Source organism: Sebastes umbrosus, chromosome 5 (genome assembly GCF_015220745.1).
Source record: "Sebastes umbrosus isolate fSebUmb1 chromosome 5, fSebUmb1.pri, whole genome shotgun sequence".
Classification (NCBI taxonomy): Eukaryota; Metazoa; Chordata; class Actinopteri; order Perciformes; family Sebastidae; genus Sebastes; species Sebastes umbrosus.
This window is the reverse complement of record NC_051273.1, coordinates 13,255,488-13,279,676: the sequence shown is the minus strand read 5'-3', so window position 1 is coordinate 13,279,676 and position 24,189 is coordinate 13,255,488. Positions and strand designations below refer to the sequence as shown.

The window sequence follows — 24,189 nt, the reverse complement described above, 5'->3', positions numbered from 1 at the left end:
AGAGATAATGTCCATGTCACCGCACTAGCAACTTCTTCTAGTTGGTCAGGGTGTCTGCAAAGAGGGGGTGAGATCTTGGGGTGATAGTGTGAGCCTCTGTCCGCATTTCTACCCTCCTTGTGAGGACTTCATATGTATTTGAGGAAGCACGTTGCTGCCAACAGTAGAGGAGGCAGTCATAACAACTGCAGTACAATGGGAATTGGTCGTTGTGGAGAAAAAAAAAGGGAGAAAAACCAAACTGGATGAAAACTTCTGTGTCACAGCCCAAAAAAACTGTACATTGTGAGATTAACAAAGCCTGAATACAAAGCCATCACACAAAGCCACATGCCATTGTATGAGGAGATCCTGATCCTGATGACCCATGAGCACTGGGACAGGTTGTGTGGTGTAGTGAAACCGTCTTTCAATCTTTTCAGATGGGTTTGAGTTTACAAAGCCTCCAAGGAATAGTACATCTAACTCTAAAGCAAGGAATCTCTGTCTGTCTGTCCGTCCCTCTTTGTGTTATTCGTATATCTTGAACCGCTCATCTGATCTACTACACGCTTGGCGGGTGTATTGTTCAGGACCCAAGGAAGTGCAGTGTCGAATGCGGTGAAATTCGGCCAGATGGTGGCGCTATAACAATGAGTTTTACATTTTGGCCTGTAACTTTTGAACCGTAAGTCTCAGAAACAAAATTCACCTTTCCCTGGATTTTGTTTTGTGGGTCCAGACGAATCTATCCATATAAGCAACGCCCTTTTGCATTTAGACTGATTTTCTCCCATTTTGAATTTTGTCCAAATCTGATTTATTTGCTACTCCTCTTATATATTTTGAGCAATCGTCACCAAATTTGGTACAGAACATCTCTGAACGTTCGGATGTTCCATACAGCTTTGATGGCCCTCAGAGTTAGCCCAGGGCTTATATTACAAAAAAAATGTCATATCTCCTGAATGCTTTGTGCTATTGGGACCAGATTTGGTGGACATGTGTAGATAAGATGTCTGAGTGATCAAGGCAAATTTGGTTCCATTTGGCCAATAGGAGGCGCTGTAGCAGCATCATCTAACTATAAAGGAAGTATTCTCTATCTGTCTGTATATGTATGACTGCCCTTTGCATATCTCAAGATCCGTTCGTCCAAACAACTTCACACTTAGTCGGTGCAAGCATCGATACCGTGGTTCTCGACAACACTGCAAGCAAAACTTGTGGGGGCCAAGAAATCGGCCTGTTCCGGATGAGCACGCGCTCCAAACGGGTACTGAACTACTGTTACCAACTGCTGAAAACACTTTAGTTTTAGAGTTGCACTTAATAATATCGTTGTAATTTCATTGTACTCTGTGCAATGACAATAAAGGAATTCTATTCTATTCTACATAATATAGGCAGCCAACTTATCATAGTCATAAGGTCCACTGACTATACACCGGCCGGGACACGTCATCAGTATATTATAGGACTAAGTGGTGATTTCAATGGCTGATTGAAGTTCTTGATTATTAAAGTATTCAGTAATCGGCCCATTATGCCAGAGATGCTCAAAACTTATGGAAAGAAATTATCAAAAAAAGATAAATCACCTTAAAAATGTCCTAAGGCTTATTCAGATTCAGACAACTTTATTTATCCCAGAAGGGCAATTCAGTTTTACAATCTACCCAGACCATACACAAACTTTCAGAAAGCAGCAATCAGCTTTATGTCAGAGACAATGATTAAATAAATTAATAAATAAATCAGTACATGGGCAGAGATGCACTCTGGTACCTCGTGTGGCCCCGTGAATACTGACTCCCACGAGGACCAGGCGAAGAATAAAAAGTCACATATTAATAGAATAAATAAGTAAATAATAAAAAAAAACATTCCAATACATTGCACATTACATTATTATCACGCATAAAAGTGCAAAGAGCTGTGTGAACGACGCCGTAACCCACGTACTGGGTCTCTGACATAAACTCTACACACTCAAGATGTTAAAAAACAAACTACAATGAGTTATAACAGTTAGGTAGAGTGCTTCGGGTCGCACACTGAGAAGTGCCCCGCCCCCTGACTTATTCCCACTGTAGTGCTTAACAGCCAGGGTCTGTCATCAGGTCAATCAACGGACAAGGAGTACAAAGCTTTTTGGATCCTGGTGTTCCCACACTCATTTTTAAACACATTCTGAGTACACAGTCTGTAGTCCACAGCGTGTACTCATCTTTGAATCTCTATGGGAAGTGGCTTTCAACCACTTTCTTTGTTGAAAGAGCAAGACACTTTTCCATCTCGAAAAATGTTGCAGTATCCGTCTACACACATTCACAAACTTGTTCAAGAGCACTACACTTTTTTCTAAGCCTACGCTGTTAGGAATTTCAGTTATTTTGTCCACCTGCACATCCAGCAAAAACAGGCAAGAGGTTGGGGAACATTTTTTTCCTCAACGTTTTAGAGCGAGTATGGGCGGAAAAAGAAAAAAAAATCCATTTAATGTATTCAGCGATGAAATATGAACAGGTGAATTAAATTATTCACCGGTTTGCGCTGCACCTCTCTGATGATGGCGTTGTCCCTAGCAGGCCAGAGACTCAGAATACAAAAAGATATTTCTGTAGAGTTGGCAATTGTCAAAGGAGCACTCCACTCTCCTGTTTGTGTATGCACAAAAAAAAACATCAAAGGCTTGTCTCAGATCCTCAAATGGATGATCTTAATGTGACACTAGCGAGGCCTCAAAGGCAGAGCGGCAAAGAAAACCCTCAGAATAGTCAGAGGAGGCAGCTTCCTGTGCTGCCACCCCCAACTTCCCTCTCTTCCATTCCCTCTCTTTATCTCTTTGTCTGCGCTTCTATCATGGCTTTGTCTCTCTGATTCTCTTATCTCACTATCTCATTCTTTTGTCCTCTCTCCCCCCCCCTTGTCTCTCATTCTTCCTCTCTATCATCCTCTTTCTCGCACACACAGCGTCTCCTCTCCCTCCCTTTCTCTCTCTCATGATCTCCACTTATGGAGGAGAGGCCAATTCTGCTGTCGCTCTTAATGAGAAATGGCAAGCAATCGTCGCAGCGCACTCTCGCCGGTACATCGACGCAAATAACAAAACCCAGAGGTTGGGTTTCACCACGGGTGACTTTGGATTGCTATTTTAGAACCAGTCGATAGCTATTGATGAACAAGATGGGAAGGGGGAAAGGGGCATGCATATTTGATAGAGCATCATACATTGAGGTGAATTTTAAGTGGGAACACAATGTGGGTGGTTTGCGGTGAAGGAATTGAGTATGTATGCAGCAGTTTCTTTGGATGTTTCCATTACGCTGTGACTGTGCATGAGTTGATAAGGTCAAGTGAGGGTCACCCCCATTCAAAAAGCCTTCTTGAAATACAGCCACGGGGTAAAAAAAAGATTAAATATAAATCGAAATACGAAGCATTCGGGGGCTCTGTTTCATTAGTCGCTTGTCAAGATTCTGGAGTTGAAAGGTCTCTGTCCTTCAGCGGTGTAAATCCTTTTTGTTTTAACTTAACAGAGTCACTTTAAATCAGTCCAGGAAAAAGGCTTGCCATTATCGCTGATGAGATGAACTGTGACTCTGGAAAGCCTCCTCCCAGGGAAAGTAAACACATTTTGCCTTCCATCCAAAGCAGCTCTCTGGAAGACAGCGTGTTTGGTTTCTGTTTCAAATAAAACACGGATGAAAAAGCAGAATTTGCATCCTGGCTTCATGCACATGTTGACATGGTCGGTTTTTGACTAATTTCTGCATTTTTTTTAAAAAATGAGCTGGATGGCCGTGTCCTCACTGTGTGCTGTTGGGCTGCCTGGTTTGGATTCAATTCTGCCAGTTGTGTTAGACCATGTGGGTTTTTGTGCTGTTAAACCATTAGTCAGGGATTGTGATCTCTTTCAGCTAAGTACCACTTTAAGCTGTGTGTTTAAAGCTGTGGTAAAACACAAACTGGGTTCTTTGGCGCAGAAAGAAAGTTTACAACCTCTTTGTCACCACTTGTTGGAGTACTCTGTGTGTTTATGTGTGTGTGTGTTTGTTTGTGTGTGTATGTGCACAAAGCTTTTTCTACCTGATCGCTTTTTGAATAGCACAATACCCAGTGTTATCAGTGAATGAACACATAATGAAGTAGAAAAGCACTTGTCACAATTGTCTGTACTTCTAAACAGTTGTTAAGTTGCAAAGGTGTAATGAATTGAATTGGATAATAAGCTTCAATGAAATAACTTGGGGGGTTGGGGGGACTTTTTGTGCTTCTTTGTATGATTTGCAGATGGAATATTTGTATTTAATTGATTACAACTGAAGCAGAGCTTGCACAGGTCTAGTTCCTGCTGTGATTTATTTTCAGTTCAGTTAGATGTAATCACAATACACGGGTTTTGTCTCAATAGCTTCACTGTAACAACAGCAAAAGTGATTGCAATTAACAAGGTATCAGCTTTCAGAGAAAATTCTAGCATAATTGTCAGTTTGTATTAGCAGTTGTGCAAAACCAAAGCAGTTACACTGGAACAAAACCTGCAGAGTGTGGAACTGGATCGGTGCTTTTGTTCTTTTTACATTAAGAAAGATGCCAGAGAGTCATCAGATACAGTCGGTTATGTGCTGATTTGTTTGTTGATTTACCTGTTGAGTTTATTTGACAGGCACACTGCATATTATAGTCATAGAATAGGGAGAGCTAGCCCAATAGTTAGTTTTTGGGGCCAGATGTTACCGTCAGCATGTCTGTTATTATGTACAATATAGTTTTGTTCATATGTCCACATGTTTATGCACCATTAGTGCTGGCTTTGCAAATGTTTGTGTGGTAATTATTATGGCAGGCTCAGCAGTATTCCAGTTGGGTTTTCTTGTAAAAAAAAACAATGAGTGACTACAGTTAAACATGAGCATCTGTGCTCTTAAGTGAAACAAAGGTGTCCTGAAATTCAAGTTTTTTTTTAGTTTGGAGTAAATGGGGAAATGTAGAGGAGAAAGGAATGGAAGTTAAACAAACAGAGAAGGCAAGAAACCTGCTGCTTCCACAGCCCAAACTGTTACAGATGGGAGCAGGAAAATGCTTCGACTCCACACACTGTGACAAAATGTAGTGATAATGTTTGGTAATCAGGTCATTAATGAAAACAGCCTGCCATTGCCATTGAACATAGAGCATTAAAAACCTATGTAAAGGCCGTTACACACAGGGGGGGCGTTTTTTTCCTGTGATTATTTTGTACGTCAATATATTTCGTCAAAGTGTTGTTTTTGACATGAATATTTTTACACAGAATGGGAATAATACACGGTGAAAAAGTACTTTTTTTTTGCGGAACAAGGTTGATTTTGTGAGCCTTCGCACCGCCAATAAAGGCATCAAACAATCCTGTTGTGCGGAACGGGTTGAATTGCACCTATATACTATATTTATGAAACAACGGAGGCTCCGTAGTCCAAACCAAGACGGCAAACTGTATTACTCCTTTCAACGTTGACAAATGCAACGCAGACCAGATCCACTCCTTCCGTTCTTACCTTTTACAATAATAATAATATTCGCGTGCGAGTATTTTGCATTTTCTTGTTGTGTTATTCATCACTCCCCCGGTGTGTAAAAACCTTTACACTCTGCGTTAATTGTTTGTTAACATGACCGTTAGTTAATGATTAATATTAGTTTTTCTTTACCCATAAATAATAGTACTGTTGAGCTGGCCCCAGTTTGTGTTTCTCTATGGCTGCACAATTAATCGAATATTAATCGCAATCACGATTTTGACTCCCCACAATTAAATGAACATGATCGTCTGCGATTTTGACGTTTAAAATGCATGTTTTGCTCATAGAAAACGCTGCAGTAAATCAAATCAAGCGCTTCCTAAACTAACAGCCAGCCACCAGTCGGCGATCGAGATGTTTTTGGCTTCACTTTTGGGTATATATACCATATTATCTATACAACCAATGTGTTTATGATTAATTTAAGAGCATATAATTGATTATCTAGCTCTTGTTGTTGCTAATTTTGCTCTTGAAGTGCAGCAGATTGAAGCATTTAACTTTAAAATGTAGCTACCAAAAGGGTAGGGTGAATATCCCTGTATTTTTTCATATTGCAATATATATAGCAGAAAAAAATCATTGCAATGTCAGTTTTTTCCAACATCATGCAGCCCTAATTTGTACATTAACAGAGATGTAGCACAGCATGGAAGTGATCTGTTTATTTTAATGTGAAAGTGCAAAATTCAAGGTTATATAGCAATACCTACAGCTGTTCTAAAAGTATCTCCAGAATCCTCAAAGACTCTTCAAACCATCTGGATGAAAAATATATATTATTCACTGCACAATAAAAACATATTTTTAACCATTTTAACCATGTTGTGCATTGTTTTCCTAATCCAAACAAAGATGGTAGCCAGATATGGCACATCTCCTCGCTCAGTTTGTACAACAATGATAGTAAAAATGCATACGTATTATCAGTCATATTGGTATATATTGATGTTTCCAATTTCTCATACAAAATAATGCGTTAATATTTAGTGTTTGGATATTTACTTCAGAACGACAGTTAGTGTCATCCAAAGCATCAAGGTGTGTTTCTGACAGTCACTCCTTGTGCGTACACACACCACACACACACACACTCACACACACCTTATGATTTTAGCTGAGGTATAACAATCACCAAACTGGCAATCCCTATTTCAACTTCCCATTTCATGTGCGAGATGGAAGTGAACTGCGATGAAAAGACTGAGGCTGTTCACTCCAATTTTCTGAGGAGTCCTCCAGCTTAATTGGTCAAGCTCTTATCCCCCAGCCCACCTCGGCTTAGCCCTGGAGGAGATTTTCTCCGCCTATACCTCTGCCTTCATTTCCTCCTTTCTCCTCTCCCCCTCCTCCCCTCCCCGAGCAGTAATCGGAAGAGACTGATGGGGGGGGTGAAGAGTTACTCTCTCTCTCTCTCTCTTTCTCTTTCTCAGTCACCGCTCAGCCTCCCTCAAGCAAGAGAGACACTGCTGGCTAGTTGGTTAATGAACGTCGTGTTCGTTTGTCACGCTTATCAATCACCGCATGTGTAGGTGTCATTTCGACATGTCTCCTCATCTGCCATTGTTGTTGATGATGCTGTTTGTTCCCACACCGTGTGATTGTACCTGAGTCACGGAGCAGAGATGCAGGAAAATGGGAGCTAAAGGTGAAACCTGAAATGTGTATGTGTGTTTGTGTGTGTGTGTGTGTGATTTCAGCTTAAAATGCAGGGACATAATACTGGAGCCATGTTGGGGAATGGAAGGCACATTTTTACCAAGTAAAATGACTACCTCTTCTGTTTATTTGTCTACATTGGTCATAAACCCAGCTGGATCCTGGCTATATTCATCCTTTCTCTGATTGTTTTTCGAGTAAAACTTTGAAGATGAACACAATGGATTGTTTTGACATTGGTGTTTTTTCAAATAGTCGCGTATCAAAATATGCAGAATAAATTTAACACGGTGAGGTTGCAGTGTCCTTTATTTTCCCCAAAAGCACCCTTACAGTGTTGCGCCATTTACCTACCATTTGAATGCCTGAATTACCATATTTAGGCAATCAGAAAAGCCATTAACATTTCCCCGTCTCACTGCGATGAGGAAATGTTTGGTGCTGGAGCCGAGTGTTCATCCTGCAGCCCAGCGGGCAACGGACTCTATACCCACCCAGCATCACCGACTCCTGTAGGAGGCCAGACGCACCGCTAGGAACGCTCATCCCTGGATGACTGAGCCCAGTGGATGCTCACGGGATGATACACTCTCTGGACGGCATTAAAAAAGGACATAGACGGAATAAGTAATTTGCTGGCTCACAAATTAACACAGTCTTTAACACCGACTGCTCCATCATCACGGAGGGACCAGAGAAGGGAGATGTAAAATAGAATAGCTAAAGAGTTTACACAAGGAATGTGTCCCTGCATGAAGAATGACTTGATAATGCACTCAAATGGAGCAGTGAAGATGAACTGGACGTTTCTTTGGAACATCCTCTTCCTACCTATTCCATTAAGGGGCACTAAGTAAGATTTCTACTTCACTACAGCACAAAAATGGCCATATTGTGTCTGCGGGGTTTGATAGGATTAGGATCAATATTATTGATCGTGCATGTAATTCATGAGGTGCTGGGTTTTGGCACAAATACTCTACAAATCGAAATGTTCAAGACATTTTGCCTCTTTGCTGCACGCTTCTTTTTGGATCTTTGATTTTTATTAGCTACCTCGTCTCTACTATTGCGAAAACTCCAAACACACCTCATGTTAAGGGCTTACAGTACAGTACAGTAGCTGTCTGAGTGGTAATATCGCAGCTTTAGTATTAACTCCTCATTATGCTTGTGATGAGCTAAACTGAGCGGAGGCCCCCACACGAACACCCGATTCCTACAAATCATGTCCTATAAATCTCTCGCATTATCCCGTCTGGAGAGAACAAAGAGAATAAGAATCCATGAAATGAAATAGCTGTGAAAAAGCTAATGTATTTTATCTCGCAAAAGTGAGCAGGCTGTGTGCAAGGTCGACTGCCATGTACAGTGCGTGAAATGATGCGTTGCTTTGCTGAATGAGAGAGAGAGCCCAAAGTCAGTGTGGAGCTATGGGTGGGACGGGGTGGGGGGAGAGATTGCATGTCAAAAGATATGTTCCACAGTAACGGACGAGTGTCTGAGAGCTCACGAAATGATTCACTGGTGAATTCATGCTCAAGTATTAATCGGATAGCACCCACCCGGCCTGCCTGTTTGAAGAAAGAAATAAAAAAAGAACTGTCTTCACATTATGGGCTCCCCCAGGAGTACTTAAAGTGGAAACATTTGTGGAAGAAAAGACAAATTCGACCATTTCCCCACCAATATACCGAGGGAGAAAGCATATCATTTCAAGTGCGAATACTGATTCCTACACAATTTTCCCCCTTCAAAAAGAATGATGAAATCAAATGAAAGCAAAAGTTTTGTTGTTGTTGGCATAACGGTAGCCTTTGAGATGGCAACGCAGTCATGACATAGTTGTTAGAGCGCCTCTGAAAGGCGACACAGAGGCCACCGATTGAGAGCATGGCGCATGGACGACAATTGAAATGGCCATATTGAGTTGCCATGTAAAATGGATTCAAACGGAGACTCTAAGTAGGCTTCTGCACGTATTGCATGGCCTAGATTCAGCAGCTCACTGCAACAACATGAAGTAGTATTCCGTTTTTGTGTGAGTATGTTTGAGGTGTAATCATGGCTGCCATGGTTTCCCTTGTGACAGATAAGCCCCTCCTCCTCCACCATGAACCCTTCTGGAAGAACTTTTTGTGAGGAATGTAAATATATTTTTAAGTGTAAATCACACTGTTCGCGTGCCACAAACGCAAAGCTGAACAAACCCGACGAGTCCAACCGGTGCGTCGCGTCGAGTCGAGCTCTCATGGCGGTAAAGAACAGCTTTGCTTCGCCACACAGCCCAGATTCTGCTCCCCGAGTGAGTCACTGCACAAAGCTGGTCACGGCTTATCTCGAATTAAGTGCTTGTTTACCAAACAGAAAGCCATGCTATTTATTTATTTGTCTCAAACTACAGATCAAATGGACGGTAATGTTTACATTGCAGTTATATGTTTATACCAAAGTAGCATTCAATAATTGATGAGAGTGGATTTAGCTTTGAGCTTCTGAAGCCAGAAATCAAAGTCATTTTTGAGTCCTTGGTATCAATATCTTTGCATTGGTTCCTTCTATAACAAAATCTGCAGAAACATCTTTACCGAGCATAAGATCTACTTGGTGTGACATTTTACTCGTGCGCTTCAAAAGTAAAGAAGATGTGTTTGCTGCCGTCCGTCCGTGGACACACTCAGCTCCAGTAGTTTGACACACTGGACTGAACATTTGCGGATGTGACATTATTCCATCTCCCAAATGCCACCAGTGGCTCAGCCTGAAATGAGTTCATGAGGTAATCAGATTGGGACTCTTGAGTTCCGTCCACAGAGGGATCAAAAGACGACTAATGTCCCATTTCCAGTGAATGGTACGCCACAGCTCTACTCAACTCTTTTATATTTTCCATTAGAAAAGGTTGTGGATAGTACCTGGTACTTTTTTTGGTACAATCGTACAATCCTTTCATTGGCAACCAAACAGACGTCCCTTTGTTTGGCTTCCAATGAAAGGATTCAGCGAGTGTCGCGTTGAAGATGATGTCAGTTGACGGCAGTTTCACGCTGCGTCGCTATGACGATCAGCTAAGGACCCGGCCTACATTGAGGGGTTACTATCCCCAGTGGAAAACGAAATAGAGAAAAGGACCTGAGGCCTGTACTACGAAGCAGGTTGGGGTTATCGAGGTAACTTCAGGTTTAACCCTGGGTTTTCAGTCCTACGACGGTGGTTCACTTCTTCGGGGTCAATCGCCATGGTAACTTATGCTGAACACCTAACCTGTTCCAGATAAGAGATCAACTCGTATAAAAGCACCGCCTACTGACCAATCAGAGCTCGGTGCATGGATCGTATGAAGAAGTTACAGTCATAATCCAGGATAAAAGCAACACAGTTTAAACTGACAAATGCAGGAAAGACAGCTGGCTGTATGCTGTGGGTGCTTACCGCTTTTGAATTATGATTTACCGAGTTGATAACCACCGTCGTAGGACCGCTTAGCGGGATTGGTTTTGTTAGGGTTAGTTAAGCCAGATAACGAGAAGATACCCTGGGTATGTTGAATTTGCTTCATAGCACAGGCCTTTGATACCAAAAGTGAGTTGAATGGAGTCGGGCTGAACCATGCAGTGGAAATGAGGCATAAAAGTTCCCATTTTTTTTGCTCATTCTTCGGTCGGTTCATAAAACCTAAAAAGGAGGATGTAAAATGGAGAAACGGCCCGTTGTTTAGCATACCAGAACTTTCATTAAAGTTTTTCACAAAACCCCTTCAGGGGTTTGGAGCCGCCCCAGCTCCCCAAGGTTCCCCTCATTTTTTGCCTAAGCAGTAACCCGTGCAAATCCGAGGCGACCGGGGGGGATAAAGGGTGTTGTTTATTAGCATGTGGAGGTTGCATCTTGCCACAGAGACACCGGTCCTTAATGCATGGAGAGGATTTGTCTCCATCCCCTGTCCTTTTGTCCTTGCATGCATTTTTATTTTTATTTTACGTCTCCATTCTGTTAATAATACATGAATGTCCTCTTTCCCTCCCCTTCCCCCTTCCCCCCCCCTCTCCTCCCCTGTAGCAATTATTGAACCCACCACCACTAGTGCTGTCTCAAGCCCAGGTCAGTATATGTCACCATGCTGTACACCAAAATCAGCAAAGAGGTCCGCTGCCTCACACTAACCTAAGCCGAAAATCCTCTCCTCCTCCATCTTGATTTATTTCAATTGGCTGGCTGCAATGCCTGCTGGGTGTACAGCTTCATTGTATGCCCTTTTATTTGTTTGATTTGCATTGTTTTTTTTGGTTAATTTTGGGTTGGCTTCTACAGCCTGGCTACTTACCTGCAGCCTGTGTCATCACAACACCCTGCCCCTCTTTCCTTTCATTACAACGCCACCTTCGCCACCGCCACCGCCACCCCCCCTCCCCACGTGGAGCAAACAGTAGCGTCATCAAAGTGGCTGCTCCATAGGCCTCTGGGTCTGATGCTTTTCATAATGGCTTCTTCTTCTTCTCTTTCTGGCTTTCTCACCACAAACACCACCACTCTCCTGCTCCTCAGTGCTACCTAAATGCAGTATACATCAAAGGCAGGAAGCTGTTGGTGGCAAAGGCCCTTGGTTTGTTGTTTGCAAGATGGAATCTCTGCTTTTCTTTGTACTTTTATCACTCCCTTTCTCTCTTAATCTTCCTATATCCCTCTCTCTCCCTCTCTGTCTCTGTTCTTTCCTCTTTCTAGAACAATCAGCTGGCGCTCTGCCACCCTCTTTAACCTGATCTCCTGCTAGTGCTGTTGTCGGTGCTACACTGTCAATGTCACCCTTGTTTCCCCCCCCTCCCTTTCTCGCTGTGTTCTGCCGCTTCCACATTCCAGCCCAGAGTAATCCCCTCTGCCTGGTCGTCTTTTCTCCCTCTCTAATGGTTTTAAGCAAGTCACAGAATGTAATCTCTCATACTGGTTACATTATTTATTTTTTTTTTTTTTGCTTAATACTGTTCAGAAACATTGCAGACATGCACTCACACTGAAAAGCTTTCACTGGCACAGACACAGACAATAGACAGGGAAATGAAAACACGCTGAAATATTCAAACATACTCAGATGCACCTGCACTTACAGTACTTACTCGTAATCACATGTGAGGATTCATACTGCATGATGAATCCGCTAAGCGTTTTTGCCGACTTTTCATCCAGCTCTGTGTGGATAGGCGCCATCGTTTTTTTTCCCTCTCGCGTTTCATGGAGACACAGCCGTGGATTAGCACGTGTTCGCCTGCATTCCCTACCTGTCTATCTGAGCCAAATATAATTATCCATGGAGATTCTCTCAGATAACAAGTTAAAATAAGCTCAGCAGCGACGAACAGTCCTGGCACGGCCCTGAACTCTCATTTGATGTAACGCTTGCAGAACAAATGACAATTTCATGGTCCAAAGGAACACCACTGGTTTCAATCGTGGAGATAAACTCACTCAGAGACCCACTGTTCTTGTTTTGTTCCAAGTTGTATTTGAAGGTAATTTTTTGATGGCGCCCTCACTAAGTGGCTTGGCAAAGGGAATTATTTTAGATCCCCGCAAATGGCTCTTTGTCCCGACCATTGTTTAATCAAGGTTAATAATTAATTTTAACAGCATATTATCTGCTTTTATTTCCCCTGTGAATGAGTTTGGGAAGATGTGCTTCCAAAATAAGGAATGAAATTCTAGTGTGTAAAGGTAAGCAAATCAGGAGATCTGTGAGGTGGAGAAAAATTGTTCATCCCCCGCTGCACACAGTGCATGTTTCAGCCCATTGATCAAGGGCAAATGACAAAAAAAATTCAAATTACGTAGAGAAAACAACGTTAATAGGCAACATCAGTCATTGTGCTTTTATATCTAACCTTGCTGCGCCAGTAAGAATCAGTTCAGGTGGGCCAAAATGTTAATGTGTAGGTTAATTAGATCCTATTAGCATACTAGATATCAGATTGTTTTGACTCAGCTTGTATACCCTGATCTCTCAAAGACACAACTGTGGACATCATCATATTGCCACAAGGATAGCGTTCACAATGATCCCAACTTGTTACCACCCAGCAGTAACACTTGTATAATAAAAGTCTGATGGATTACATATTGATGATATTGACATGTTGATTTGCTAAAACATGTAAAACCAACAGTACATCTGATATTTTGATTATAGAAGCTATATGTACAGTTTACTAACCAGAAGGGTGGCTAACTATTAAGCTGTACATGGGATTTGATTGACTGAAACTAGACCACAACTATATCACTGAATACTGTATGGATTTCTTGGATAATCAGAACATGAAATTTGTATATAATGGTAATGCTCTTCAAGCCCTGAGAAGGCTGTATAAAGCTGCATTTGTCACAAAACTGCCTCTGTTGGAGCTACATTACAAACCGTCCTGTATCCACATTTAAAAAAAAAAAAAAAAACATTTTCACCACTGACTGACCACAATGCAATAAGTTGTTTCTCTTGAGTTGTCGCTAACAGCCACCTGAAGCTCCTATCAACCATAGACTGTATATAAGAAGTGGACGTAGTCACCGTGCCGTCCCCCATTTGTTTGTGGGCTGCCGTTTTGAAGCCTCAAGTTCGGCGTTTTGGCCACTGCCATATTGGTTTTTGGCCGTCATCATCTTGGTTTTTGGCCGTCATCATCTTGGTTTTTGGTTGTCGCCATCTTGGTTTTTGGTCACATCCAAAAAGTAGAAGGTGGGCTCGTACAGGCACCTTGGGGTCCAAATGAACTAAAACCTGGACCAGTCGGACAAAACCACCCTTCCCATGAGGAAACTGAGATCCTTCAGTGCGTGCAACAGGCTGCTGAAAGTCAGCAGTGGTCAGTGCACTGTTCTTGGCTCTAGTGTGTTTAGGAGGCGGCATCAAGGCCGATGATGCCAAGTCCAGATCTGTGGTCAGGCTGGAACTGCACAGTCTGGAGGCAGTGGCAGAGAGGAGGAGGATGATGGACGTGATGAACAGCGTCCTGAATAACCCCTCCCACCCGCTCGATGATGAACTGTGGCAGATGGACAGCACATTCAGCCACCAGCTCATCCTACCAAAGAGCAAGACGCTACGCTTCAGGCGTTCCCTTGTGCTCACTGCCATCACAGCAACTGTGACCACAGCCTAAGCCAGCTGTGACCCCCCTCCCCACACCCACACACCCACACCTAACCCACTCCCACTCAGCCAGACCTGTCACACTCACTGCTCACAGATCTAACTGCTCCAACATGACTATGACTATTAAAAATGGCCTTTTTCTACATCTGTTGAACAATAATACATAAACATCATCATAAATATGTCTTTACCTGTTATTTTCATAAATATTTGTATTGTTAATGTTGGTAGTAGTAGTTGTATTAAGGCCCTGTTCAGATCAGGGATTAACAGGTGTCTTGGGTGTTTCGATCACAAGCAGACAGCTCTAAATACAGGTGTGAATGCACACATGTGCTCAGACTGCATTCGGAGGTTGTCTGGGCCGCATATGGCCACATACTTTTAGCAGTGTGTGCGCAAATGTATCCTGGGCCACTTTGAAGGACCGCTTACTCAACTGATGTGTGTGTGTGTGTGTGTGTGTGTGTGTGTGTGTGTTACTCGAGAGAGGTGATCCACAACAGCTTTAGCCGAGGGTTACGTTGCACCTCTACTTTATGAAGGTAATAAAATAACGGCAAACACTTTTATTACTCCCACATTGTCAACAGCAGCACTTCACTTCTTCCGTTCTGACCTTTCACAATAAAAGCCCCAGACATACAGTATACACTGCATCGAGAGGGCAACTCAACAAAATAGCTTAATATATAAAGCTCCTTTATAATGTTTTTAATCATTTGTTTAATCCTTACAAAATTGGAAATGTAAAAATGGTAAGTTGTGGTGCTGGTAGGCAGATTTGATTACTTTTCAACACAATCTTCCAATCTTTATGCTAATATAATGGGATTAATATATCACATTTTTAGAATATCATGCACTGATAGTGACTGATTTTTGCACACTAACCTTCAGACATTTAATTACTCTATGATATTATAAAGTATATAACTTTTTATAATTAAATTCTACTTTGTATATTTTTTTCTCTACTATTTTTAACCTCTAACATTTGAATTGAATTGAATAACATCTTATCTCATCTTGTCATTTCTTAACTTATCTCATAACTGTCATACAGATATATTCACACTTGTCAGGGAACCACAGACAGAAATAGAAACCATCTGTTGTTGCTTCTTGACAGAATCTTTAATCTACTGCACCATTAAAGTTTATACTGCTTATGTTTAAAATGGTAATATACCGCATGTTGTTGACAATACAGGTCTTAAGCTTGTTTTATCTTTCGCATATGGGTTTGTAAGTATTTACCTATATATGGAGCACTGATCCAATACTCCAAAGCAGCTGGCTCGGTGCCACCCTGTCATTCCAGTGAAATGTAGATCTGTGATAATAGCATATGCTCCCTTAGGCTTCCACTTCTGTTCATTTCCGCAAATCACTTGACGGTAGAAAAACAATGTTCTTAACACTGTACTGAGCCCAATTTCATGTCTTAGCGAGGCACAGTGTACAGTGCTACTGGTTCAAGGAATACTACATGCATTATACATAATGTGTGTGACTCGCTGATTCCCATGTGTCATGTTAACTCCCAAATAAACAAAATCCAGGCAGACTGAGTGTAGCTAAGTGAAGATGATCCACACACTGTTTCCCTCGCCTATTAATCCTGTTCTTAGCCCTCATCTCTCATAGGGCATTATTATTTTTTATATTTTTTATTATCCGGCATAATCAACTAATTACGGAGGACGAGGTAACACTGATGCTGTCTTCTTGGAAGTCTGGCATGTGAAGCATTTATTTAACCCGGCATGAAGCAGTGGGAGATAGGAAGAAAAGATTCATGAGTCCATGAAGGTTTATGTGTCTTGGTAATATAGTGGAGTAGGTCATAAAACTTGGCACTTGATTTGAGAGCATCCATGATGGAGCAACCTTTAAAGGTTCTCTATACGATATCCAGAGCATTAATATAGCAGCAAACAACTATTTGCTGTGTAAAGATATAGAGGATTAATGTCTACCTGAGCAGAGAATGAAGTCACTCTCCCTCTGTGTGTGTTGTAATCAGTGCTTCTCTGTGCTTTATACAGCGTGCTTTTAGTCAGAGTTGCCAAGTCTGCTTATTATAAGAGACTTTGGGCTTGTTTTCCTGAAAAGTCGCTTACAAATATGGGTCATCGTAGGTTGCGTTTTTTTGGGCTTGTTTCTAAAGTGTAGTTGCTTATTTGGGCTTGCTCCTATCTCTCTCCTTTATACCGTTCTAGTTTGTCCTATTGAAGGATACGTATACCTCCCCCTCCCTCTTGCACACACATACACAGATGACTGACAGTCGCTCAACGGCACTGCCTCCGCCGCCACTCATAATGTTGTTGTTGTGAGACAAATTTTCGTGGGGTTGATAGAGTTTAGCTAACAATGTCAGGTAATAAGTGGGCAAAACATGGCAAAAAGTACAACAAAGACTGGGAAAAGGAGAGTGGACTTGAAGATTGGATTCACCCTCAAGCGGTGGACGATTCGATTCGCTGTTTTATTAAGTGTGATATACGAGTACATCATGTCGATCTTTTTAGACAAGAAAGAACAAAAGTTACAAGCTAAAAATGAAATACAAGAATGAAATAAAATGTTCAACTTCTTTAAGCGTAGTTAACAAAAGAAAAAGTTAAGTTACAAGCTAAAAATGGATGCAAAAATGCAATGCAATGCAAGAATTAAATGAAATGCATGCAATCCAAAATAAATTCATACATATACTGTGTATGAAGTGATCAAGTGGCCGCCTCTCTCTCTCATATTGTGGTAGGTATGTAAGGTCGCTTTTTTGGGGAGGAGAGTTGCTTCTTTTTGTTTCTCTTGCGAGATCTGGCAACACCGCTTTTATACATTTTCGAGCATGCGAGAGTGCCCCACTGGCTAGCTCATGGCCGACACTCGCCAACACTCTACACTGCTCTCATACGGTGGTTACAGCTGATAACGACGGCCCGACCAACGGCACCATCGCAGGAGCGCAGCAACCACCCTCCGATTCCCGAGGTTAACAATGTTAGCTCTGTCAGCAGTTTTGCAGTCATTTCCACTGTAAGCACCATTAGCTGCGAGCCGCCAGCTCAGTCGTCGCCATGTTGAGACCCATGCGGAGGCAATAGAAATGCTCCCAATCTCGCATTTAACCCCTTTGAGAATTATTGACTTTTAATCCAGAATGGTGCCCTGCATTTTTTCTTCTGCATTTTAGTCAAATCAATTTCTTACAGATGTTTTGAAAATCACACAGCAGCTTAATGAAGACCATTTTCTGATTGATTTAGAACGAGAGAAGGTCACATATCTTTCTTTATTCAAGGTCCGGAGCAGAACATCAAAGAGATTATCTACCTTATTAAGTATTCTTCCAAAGTCCTCCGAAATTCAAAAGTCACTCACTCAGCTCCCCAAGGCTCAGGGAGTTCGGTTAACCAAATTATTATAGTGAGAATGTAAAGCTTCTTCTAATCAAAGGATAGCTGGCTAATTTGTGTCTGAAACTGGGGTAATGTCTTCTTTGGAAGAGGACTTTAAACAAGCTTAGGTTTCCTCTTTCAATTCTTTATTTTGTTATCTGATGTTGGTACAAGTTGGACCCTAAGGCACATTTTGATGATATTACACTGCGCTAGGCCTTCTCAATAAATAAACAACTTGGCATTTTTCTCTTAAGTTCTTAATTAATACTCTCTCTTGGCCATCACTTTGTAAATATTAGACTAACTATTACTGGAAAAAGCTCATGCACACATTTAGTGTGTCTTTGAAACCATGTAATGCATTACTTTGGTGATTAAATCTGCAGCTAACTGTTTTTCAAAACACTGTTGCATCATTTTCTAACTTTGGCCCTAATACATAATGCATCTTTAGCTGCGTGCATCCAAATTTAATGACTCCTGGACTTTTTATCACAGTTATTTTTTTTCATGTATGGCCTCAGTGGGAATTTTTAAACATTTTAAAATTAAAGTTTTCAGATGTTCGCCCAGTTCAACTGAGGCACTCCATTGTGGATGAGGAAGAGCCTCTCTGCTGAGCCTGAATATTGGTTGCTATCAGCTATTGGCTTGTAATGCAAGGCAAAGTGACTTTGAGATTCGCTGTATTTCTTTTTGTTTGAAACTGCGTCTTTACTTTGTCTGTGGGGCTATTGTCAATATGGTGTCACATCAAACAAAAGTTCTGTTTCTAGTAATGTTTCAACATGAAAGCTTCGACATCAGAGACGGCGAAACGGAGAAAACTGACGCCCATATTCTCTAATCCGCTGCGAATTATTTTACACGTTGAACTCAGAGCTCATTCCTCTAAAAACAGAAAAGCATGTATATACTACATGTTTTTTAAATGAAAATACTAACGATTGACAGAATGAGAGAGTGTTCCTGCTCTTAGGCCCTGCAGCGGTGCATACTAAGTTCTTACATTATAATCACATACAACATATGTTCCAACATATGCTTCACATCCACATGGACTACTGGTTGTTACTGATTGTAATTGATATCCTGAATAGCGGGTCATCCTGAATTAACCGGTGACCAGGAAAAAAGTAAAATATTCACAAAAGTCACGGAAGGAAAAACTAAAAGAATATTATCTTTGATTTAAGACACACTAATAAGTTTTTGCTGCCACAATGTGTCCTTAATTTCCATCAGGATTATTTTTGACATTGTGCATTGAGAACGCAGATACTTAGAGATTGATATTGGATTCCTTGGATGTGATTGAATGAGCTGAACAGATTTGTCTGTCTTTTGTTTCACCGCAGGCGCAGTCAGTCACCGTCAATCAGTACACATCACCAATTACATAACGTCATCTTCATCTGTTCCTCCAACTTGGTTCGCGTCCCATATGTTGTCTTTTCAGACATTTTTAGCCTCGCAGATGAACAGTCTGACGCTCTAGGAGAGTCAAATAGAACCAGATTGTAAAAGGGGCTTTTTTCCAACGTAAACTGCACAAACCAGAAGTGCTAAAGTTGAGTGGCAATTACGATACAGTCACCAATGTGACTGCTGAATACTCGGGGTTTGTGATTCACCCTCAGCTAATGATATTATAAATACACTGCACTTATGAAATATTCAATAGGATGGAACATCTCCCGCTGATTAGCTTAAGTCGGGGTCTTGTTTGAGTAGACTGCTGGTGTAAATGCTAGAGGACTGGACTACAGTATTTAACTGCTCGAGGAGCCTCTACAGTAAACAACCCTGCCTCTCTTTACCCAGCATGCCTGGTGTCAGACACACTGAGCTACCCACAGATAATCCTTTTTGGCAGTGTGTTTTCTACCAGCCTTATCAGTTATATGGTGGCCGGATCAAGAGCCGTGCAAACCCCTTCTGCACCCTCCTCCCGCCACCGCACCGCCAACCTCGACTCCTGTCCCGTACGGTTTGTTTTGAGGTGATATGCTGACCTTCATTTTTCCCTGAGTGCTAACTCCCCCAATCATCTCTGGGAGGGCCTGATAAGCAGATGGCATGTCATCTATCATACTTGACCCCTAGATCCCTAGACAGTGTAAATAGGCGATGGGTTTTTGTCCGGTGGAACTGGAAGCCGGTGAGCTTCCCCGCAGTCGAAAACCTGTTGTTACAGTACACGGCTTCAAAGACAGACACGGGCTGTGCTCAGGAAATAAAACTCCTTTGCTCATTCATTTTATATATCTAACGAAAAGTGAATAGGAAAACAAAAGTCTCCAGTGACTGCATGTAAGAAACTCCTCATAATGCACCACATTATACAGGATACACCAGCACTAAGTAAGACCACTATTATCCCCTTTTATAGTGCTCCTGAGCTTTACAGCGTGATCCTCTGAAATATCAAAGTGTGCCAGTGGTTCCAGGGTTCATATATTTGATCAACAGTACCCATGCCTTATGACAACATTTGCATTCCTGTAACAGCATATGGTTTCTGGAAATTAAAAGCCCTTATTTTAATAACAATATTAGTACCGTATGATCTTGTGTTCTCTCTCTATAATTCATTTAATGAGTATGAATCAAGGAGAAGTGTTATTTTTGCTATTTGGCTGATTGGTGCTCAGTTGTTTGTGTGATATTAGTCATTACAGGTTGGGTTGTATTTTACTGTGGCTGCCTGTGCTTTTTTTATTACAGTGCCCTAAAACACATTCTGAGTGCTAATACTGATTAGCTAAATGTGGGAGATACCGACAATGAAATTGATTTTGTGTTTTACTGTGCTGGGAAGGGTGCTTTAAAACTAAGTGATGTCTCTTTCTCCTTATTTGCTTTGGTTAATTAATTGTGAAACACGTAAAATATGCTTCAAGAAAAGGAAACTTTTTTTAAAAAGAACCTCGGAAACACAGAAATGAATGTTGATTGTACAATTGTTACGATTACCAAAAGAAAGATAACCAGTATTCCTAAGAATTACATCCATTTTGGATTATTTGTACCTCTCAACTTAAGTCTAATGGCAACTAGGGATGCAACGATACCGGATCGGATATCGGGCCGATATTGACCCAAATAGCTGGATCGGTGACGAATGAGCCAATATATTCAATTCATCACCATAACATCTACTCACAGGCAATGCCTTCTGAGGGCTCGAATGAGAGGATTTCCGTGGATTGTACACACTTACGTCCTGGTTTAGATCTAAGACAGTATTTTGAGTGCAGTATCATAACCTAAATTGAATAATTACAGTTGAACTTACTCATCTTATATGAAAAAATGTTGTTATTGAACGTGTTAGGAGAGACTCATCTTTCAATATGAGCTGAAGGACTTAAATCAGGTCATACCTGTATGTACTAAACACTTTAAGTATTGGGATGATGTTCTTCTGAAGGCTACCTGCTGCTTTACACAATAATACAATAATAATACTGATTCCAGACTCTCATAGATAGGGCTGTGCTGTTAATCTAATTTCAATTACGATAATGAAAACAAGATAATCGACATAAAACGATGATTGTGCTGCATTCCGTTTCATAATGATGCTTTCGTTTAGTTTTGTCTTATAAATCCAGCCCACCCCTTTCCTTACAGTGGTGCGCTTTCGCCCTACTCAGCGGGGTCAGGGACGGCCGCTCCGTTGGCCCTCGTCGGGTGTATTTCCTCCGAATTGGTGGGCTCTAGGTCAGCTTGGAAAGACCTCACCGCTTAGCGCTCGCTGTGCCCTCTCTCCCCGCAAGAAGGGACGGCAACTGTCACCCGGGGCAAGACTGTCCTCAGCGCGGCGATGTTGGCAACTCACCCGACCCATCTTGAAACACGGACCGACTTTTTTGCCGTGTCACATGGATCTAGCCGCTTAATTTTGCTCTTAAAGCGCTCCAGATTGATGCATTTATTCAAAATGTTGTTGCCATAATCCAGCAGCCCTACTCATAGAGCATTCACAACACATTTTGGACTCGCACTAAAGCCCACTTACCTCTCTTCCCTCCAATCTTTACTATATAAACAGGTTGTTATCCATATTTCATGGGCCTTAGCCTTTGCTATTCGTCTCTGCCCCCCGCAAAGACTCGTTTCAGGGTTGCTTTTCAACCCCCCCCCCCCCCCCCCCCCCCCCCCGTCCCACACCCATCAGCAGATTATACCCCACATATCTCTCACTGAGTCTCTCTGTCTCTCTGTTTGCACATGTACCGCTCTCCTTCTCTACCTCTGATTATCTCTCCCACTTCGCATCTCCTCAGGAGTGTCGGCCATTAAATGCAAACCTGGTCATGCTGTCAGTCCCACGCACGCTCTGAAGAAACACAGCGGCACAAACAGAAAACGGAATAACTGTCTTCAGAAGAACAATAAAAACTATTTCACAGACTCTTTTTTTTCTCCGCTCATCTTCCATGGATATTTCTCCGTATTTGTGAGGATAATATTGGTGGTGGGTATTAAAACTGAGACCTGTCAGAGCCTTTCCAGTTTTTAAATTGCGCCAAAGAATCTTCTCTCTTTTATGTGTTTATTCCCACCTCTTAGTTGAGCTCTTGTTGCAGGCGGTGCTTTTATCCCTGTCGCTGTCACTTATATTCTTTTTCTCCAGCATAACTTTTCAGAGTTTGCAGATCACCAAATCTCACACATCTACCGTACCCAGAAGATCAAAGCACATTATGCATTGTGTTAGCGCTTTCAGGTCTGTGACACACTTCCCCAGTTTTGATGTCGTATTTACAACAGTTTTTTTCAAAAACCCCGCATTCTTCGTCTTGAATTGAAAGTTTGGCAAATAAGAAGAAAAGACCACAAAAGGCAAGTCGCCGTTAAAGGGGACAAGAAAAGTGTTTTTTGTCAATTCAAATCTTTTTCCAACTTTAATTGGCCCTCTCGCCACAGCAGTCAGGGCGATTAATAAGACGATTCAGCTGGAAAGATGAGTTTTGGTGCTCCCAACAACAGACAGGACTCTGCAGTTTGCTGTGTGAGAGCTGGAGCAGAAAATGGATAGTCATTTCCTTTTATGGCCACGAATGGCTGCTGTAGAGATTCAGTCTTGGTCTATAATTGAGACACCAGGGTATATTCTCTTTCTGGACAGACTCTAATGGTTAGTGCATTAAGGAGGATGATTGAAGAAAGCAACATACTTACAGTAGAGGCTGCGGTAAATCAGAAAAGATGGCTTTTTCGGCCAACTTGTAGATTGCAGTGGGTTCACACTGTGTGGTGCTTTAGGTCCTCCCTCTCTCTCATCTCTGGTGAGAGCACTCTTCAGCAGAGTTAAATGGGTGTAATTTTGAGGCAAAAGAGAGAACACTTTTAGTGGTAATGGAGAGAAGGCTTTGGACATGTTGTCATTGCCCTTGGAAATACAGTAAAAGCACTCTTGAAGCCTCGCTCAGTGGTTAGCAGGCTCGTCTCTGCATCACTCACAGGTTTTGTATTCAGCTCATGAGAGATGAGCAGCTGAGGCAGTAGCTTTCATTAAGACATCAGCTGGACTGCATATTATTCACCGACCTGCCGGATCAAGGTGCATAGTCCTGCCGTTTCTACCAAAGCCTCACTGCAGTGCTCATTTTTTAAAATTGAATTCATTTCTTATGAATGATATGAAAATGTAGTCATTGATTATTGTTAGTTTTAGTGATGTTTTTGTCATTTTCATTTTGCATTTTTAATTTTTGTCCTCTCAGAATTCCGAAGTTACACCTGTCGCTGTGTTTGATGCGTGCAGTTACCATGGTTACATGTGTTGCGCTATCACTATGTTAGCAGAAAAAGGCGCTGATTACTTATTTATACCAGTGCGGGTGTCAACAAGCAGTAAAACAATAGAGCCAGTGTCCTTAGTAAATACAGTTGTCATTCCCAAACTCTGGCTGTTTGAACTCTTTTTCCTATAGTTGACCCTCAACCATCACAGAATCTCACAGGTTTCATTGTAACACAGATCACTCACTGTCACTCCTGCTCACTTAAGCCAAGTTCACACTACACAACTTTTGCCAGATCGCTGTACTGTTGAAACTACACAACTTTCTGTCTTGTAATCATGAGACTTTAAGTCGTTGTGGTTGATTGATGTTCACATAATAGCCTGTTTCCACACGTCTTTACTATTTCCCCAATGTAGATCAGTCCCTGTGTTACGTGGTATGTTTATTCATGCAAACATCCAACACCCTAGGTGCAACAACGACTTAGGTCCCCAACAGGTCCAGATATTTAGCATGCTAGATATCTGGAATGCCTATGCGGTGCTCGGCTCCGCTTGCGTCTTTGAGCAGTTCACACATAACGTTCGAGCGCCAACGTTTGAGCGCCAATGTGCAAGCGCCGAGCCAACACGGATTTGCCTCTGATCTGGGGCTTTCGTCCGGGAGCTCCAAAA

General features: G+C 41.8%; 1 protein-coding gene across 2 annotated transcripts in view; it reads left to right on the top strand.

Moving 5' to 3' along the window:
- negr1 (neuronal growth regulator 1) overlaps positions 1–24,189 on the top strand; it is a 167,264-nt gene that overhangs the window by 122,885 nt on the left and 20,190 nt on the right. The window contains exon 7 of one of the 2 annotated variants that reach the window (XM_037769189.1): positions 11,262–11,303. The exons of the other annotated variant lie outside the window; for it this stretch is intronic. Within the exon in view, the coding sequence (XP_037625117.1) occupies positions 11,262–11,303 (42 nt within the window). The remainder of the gene's footprint in view (positions 1–11,261; positions 11,304–24,189) is intronic. 2 annotated transcript variants of the gene reach the window in all.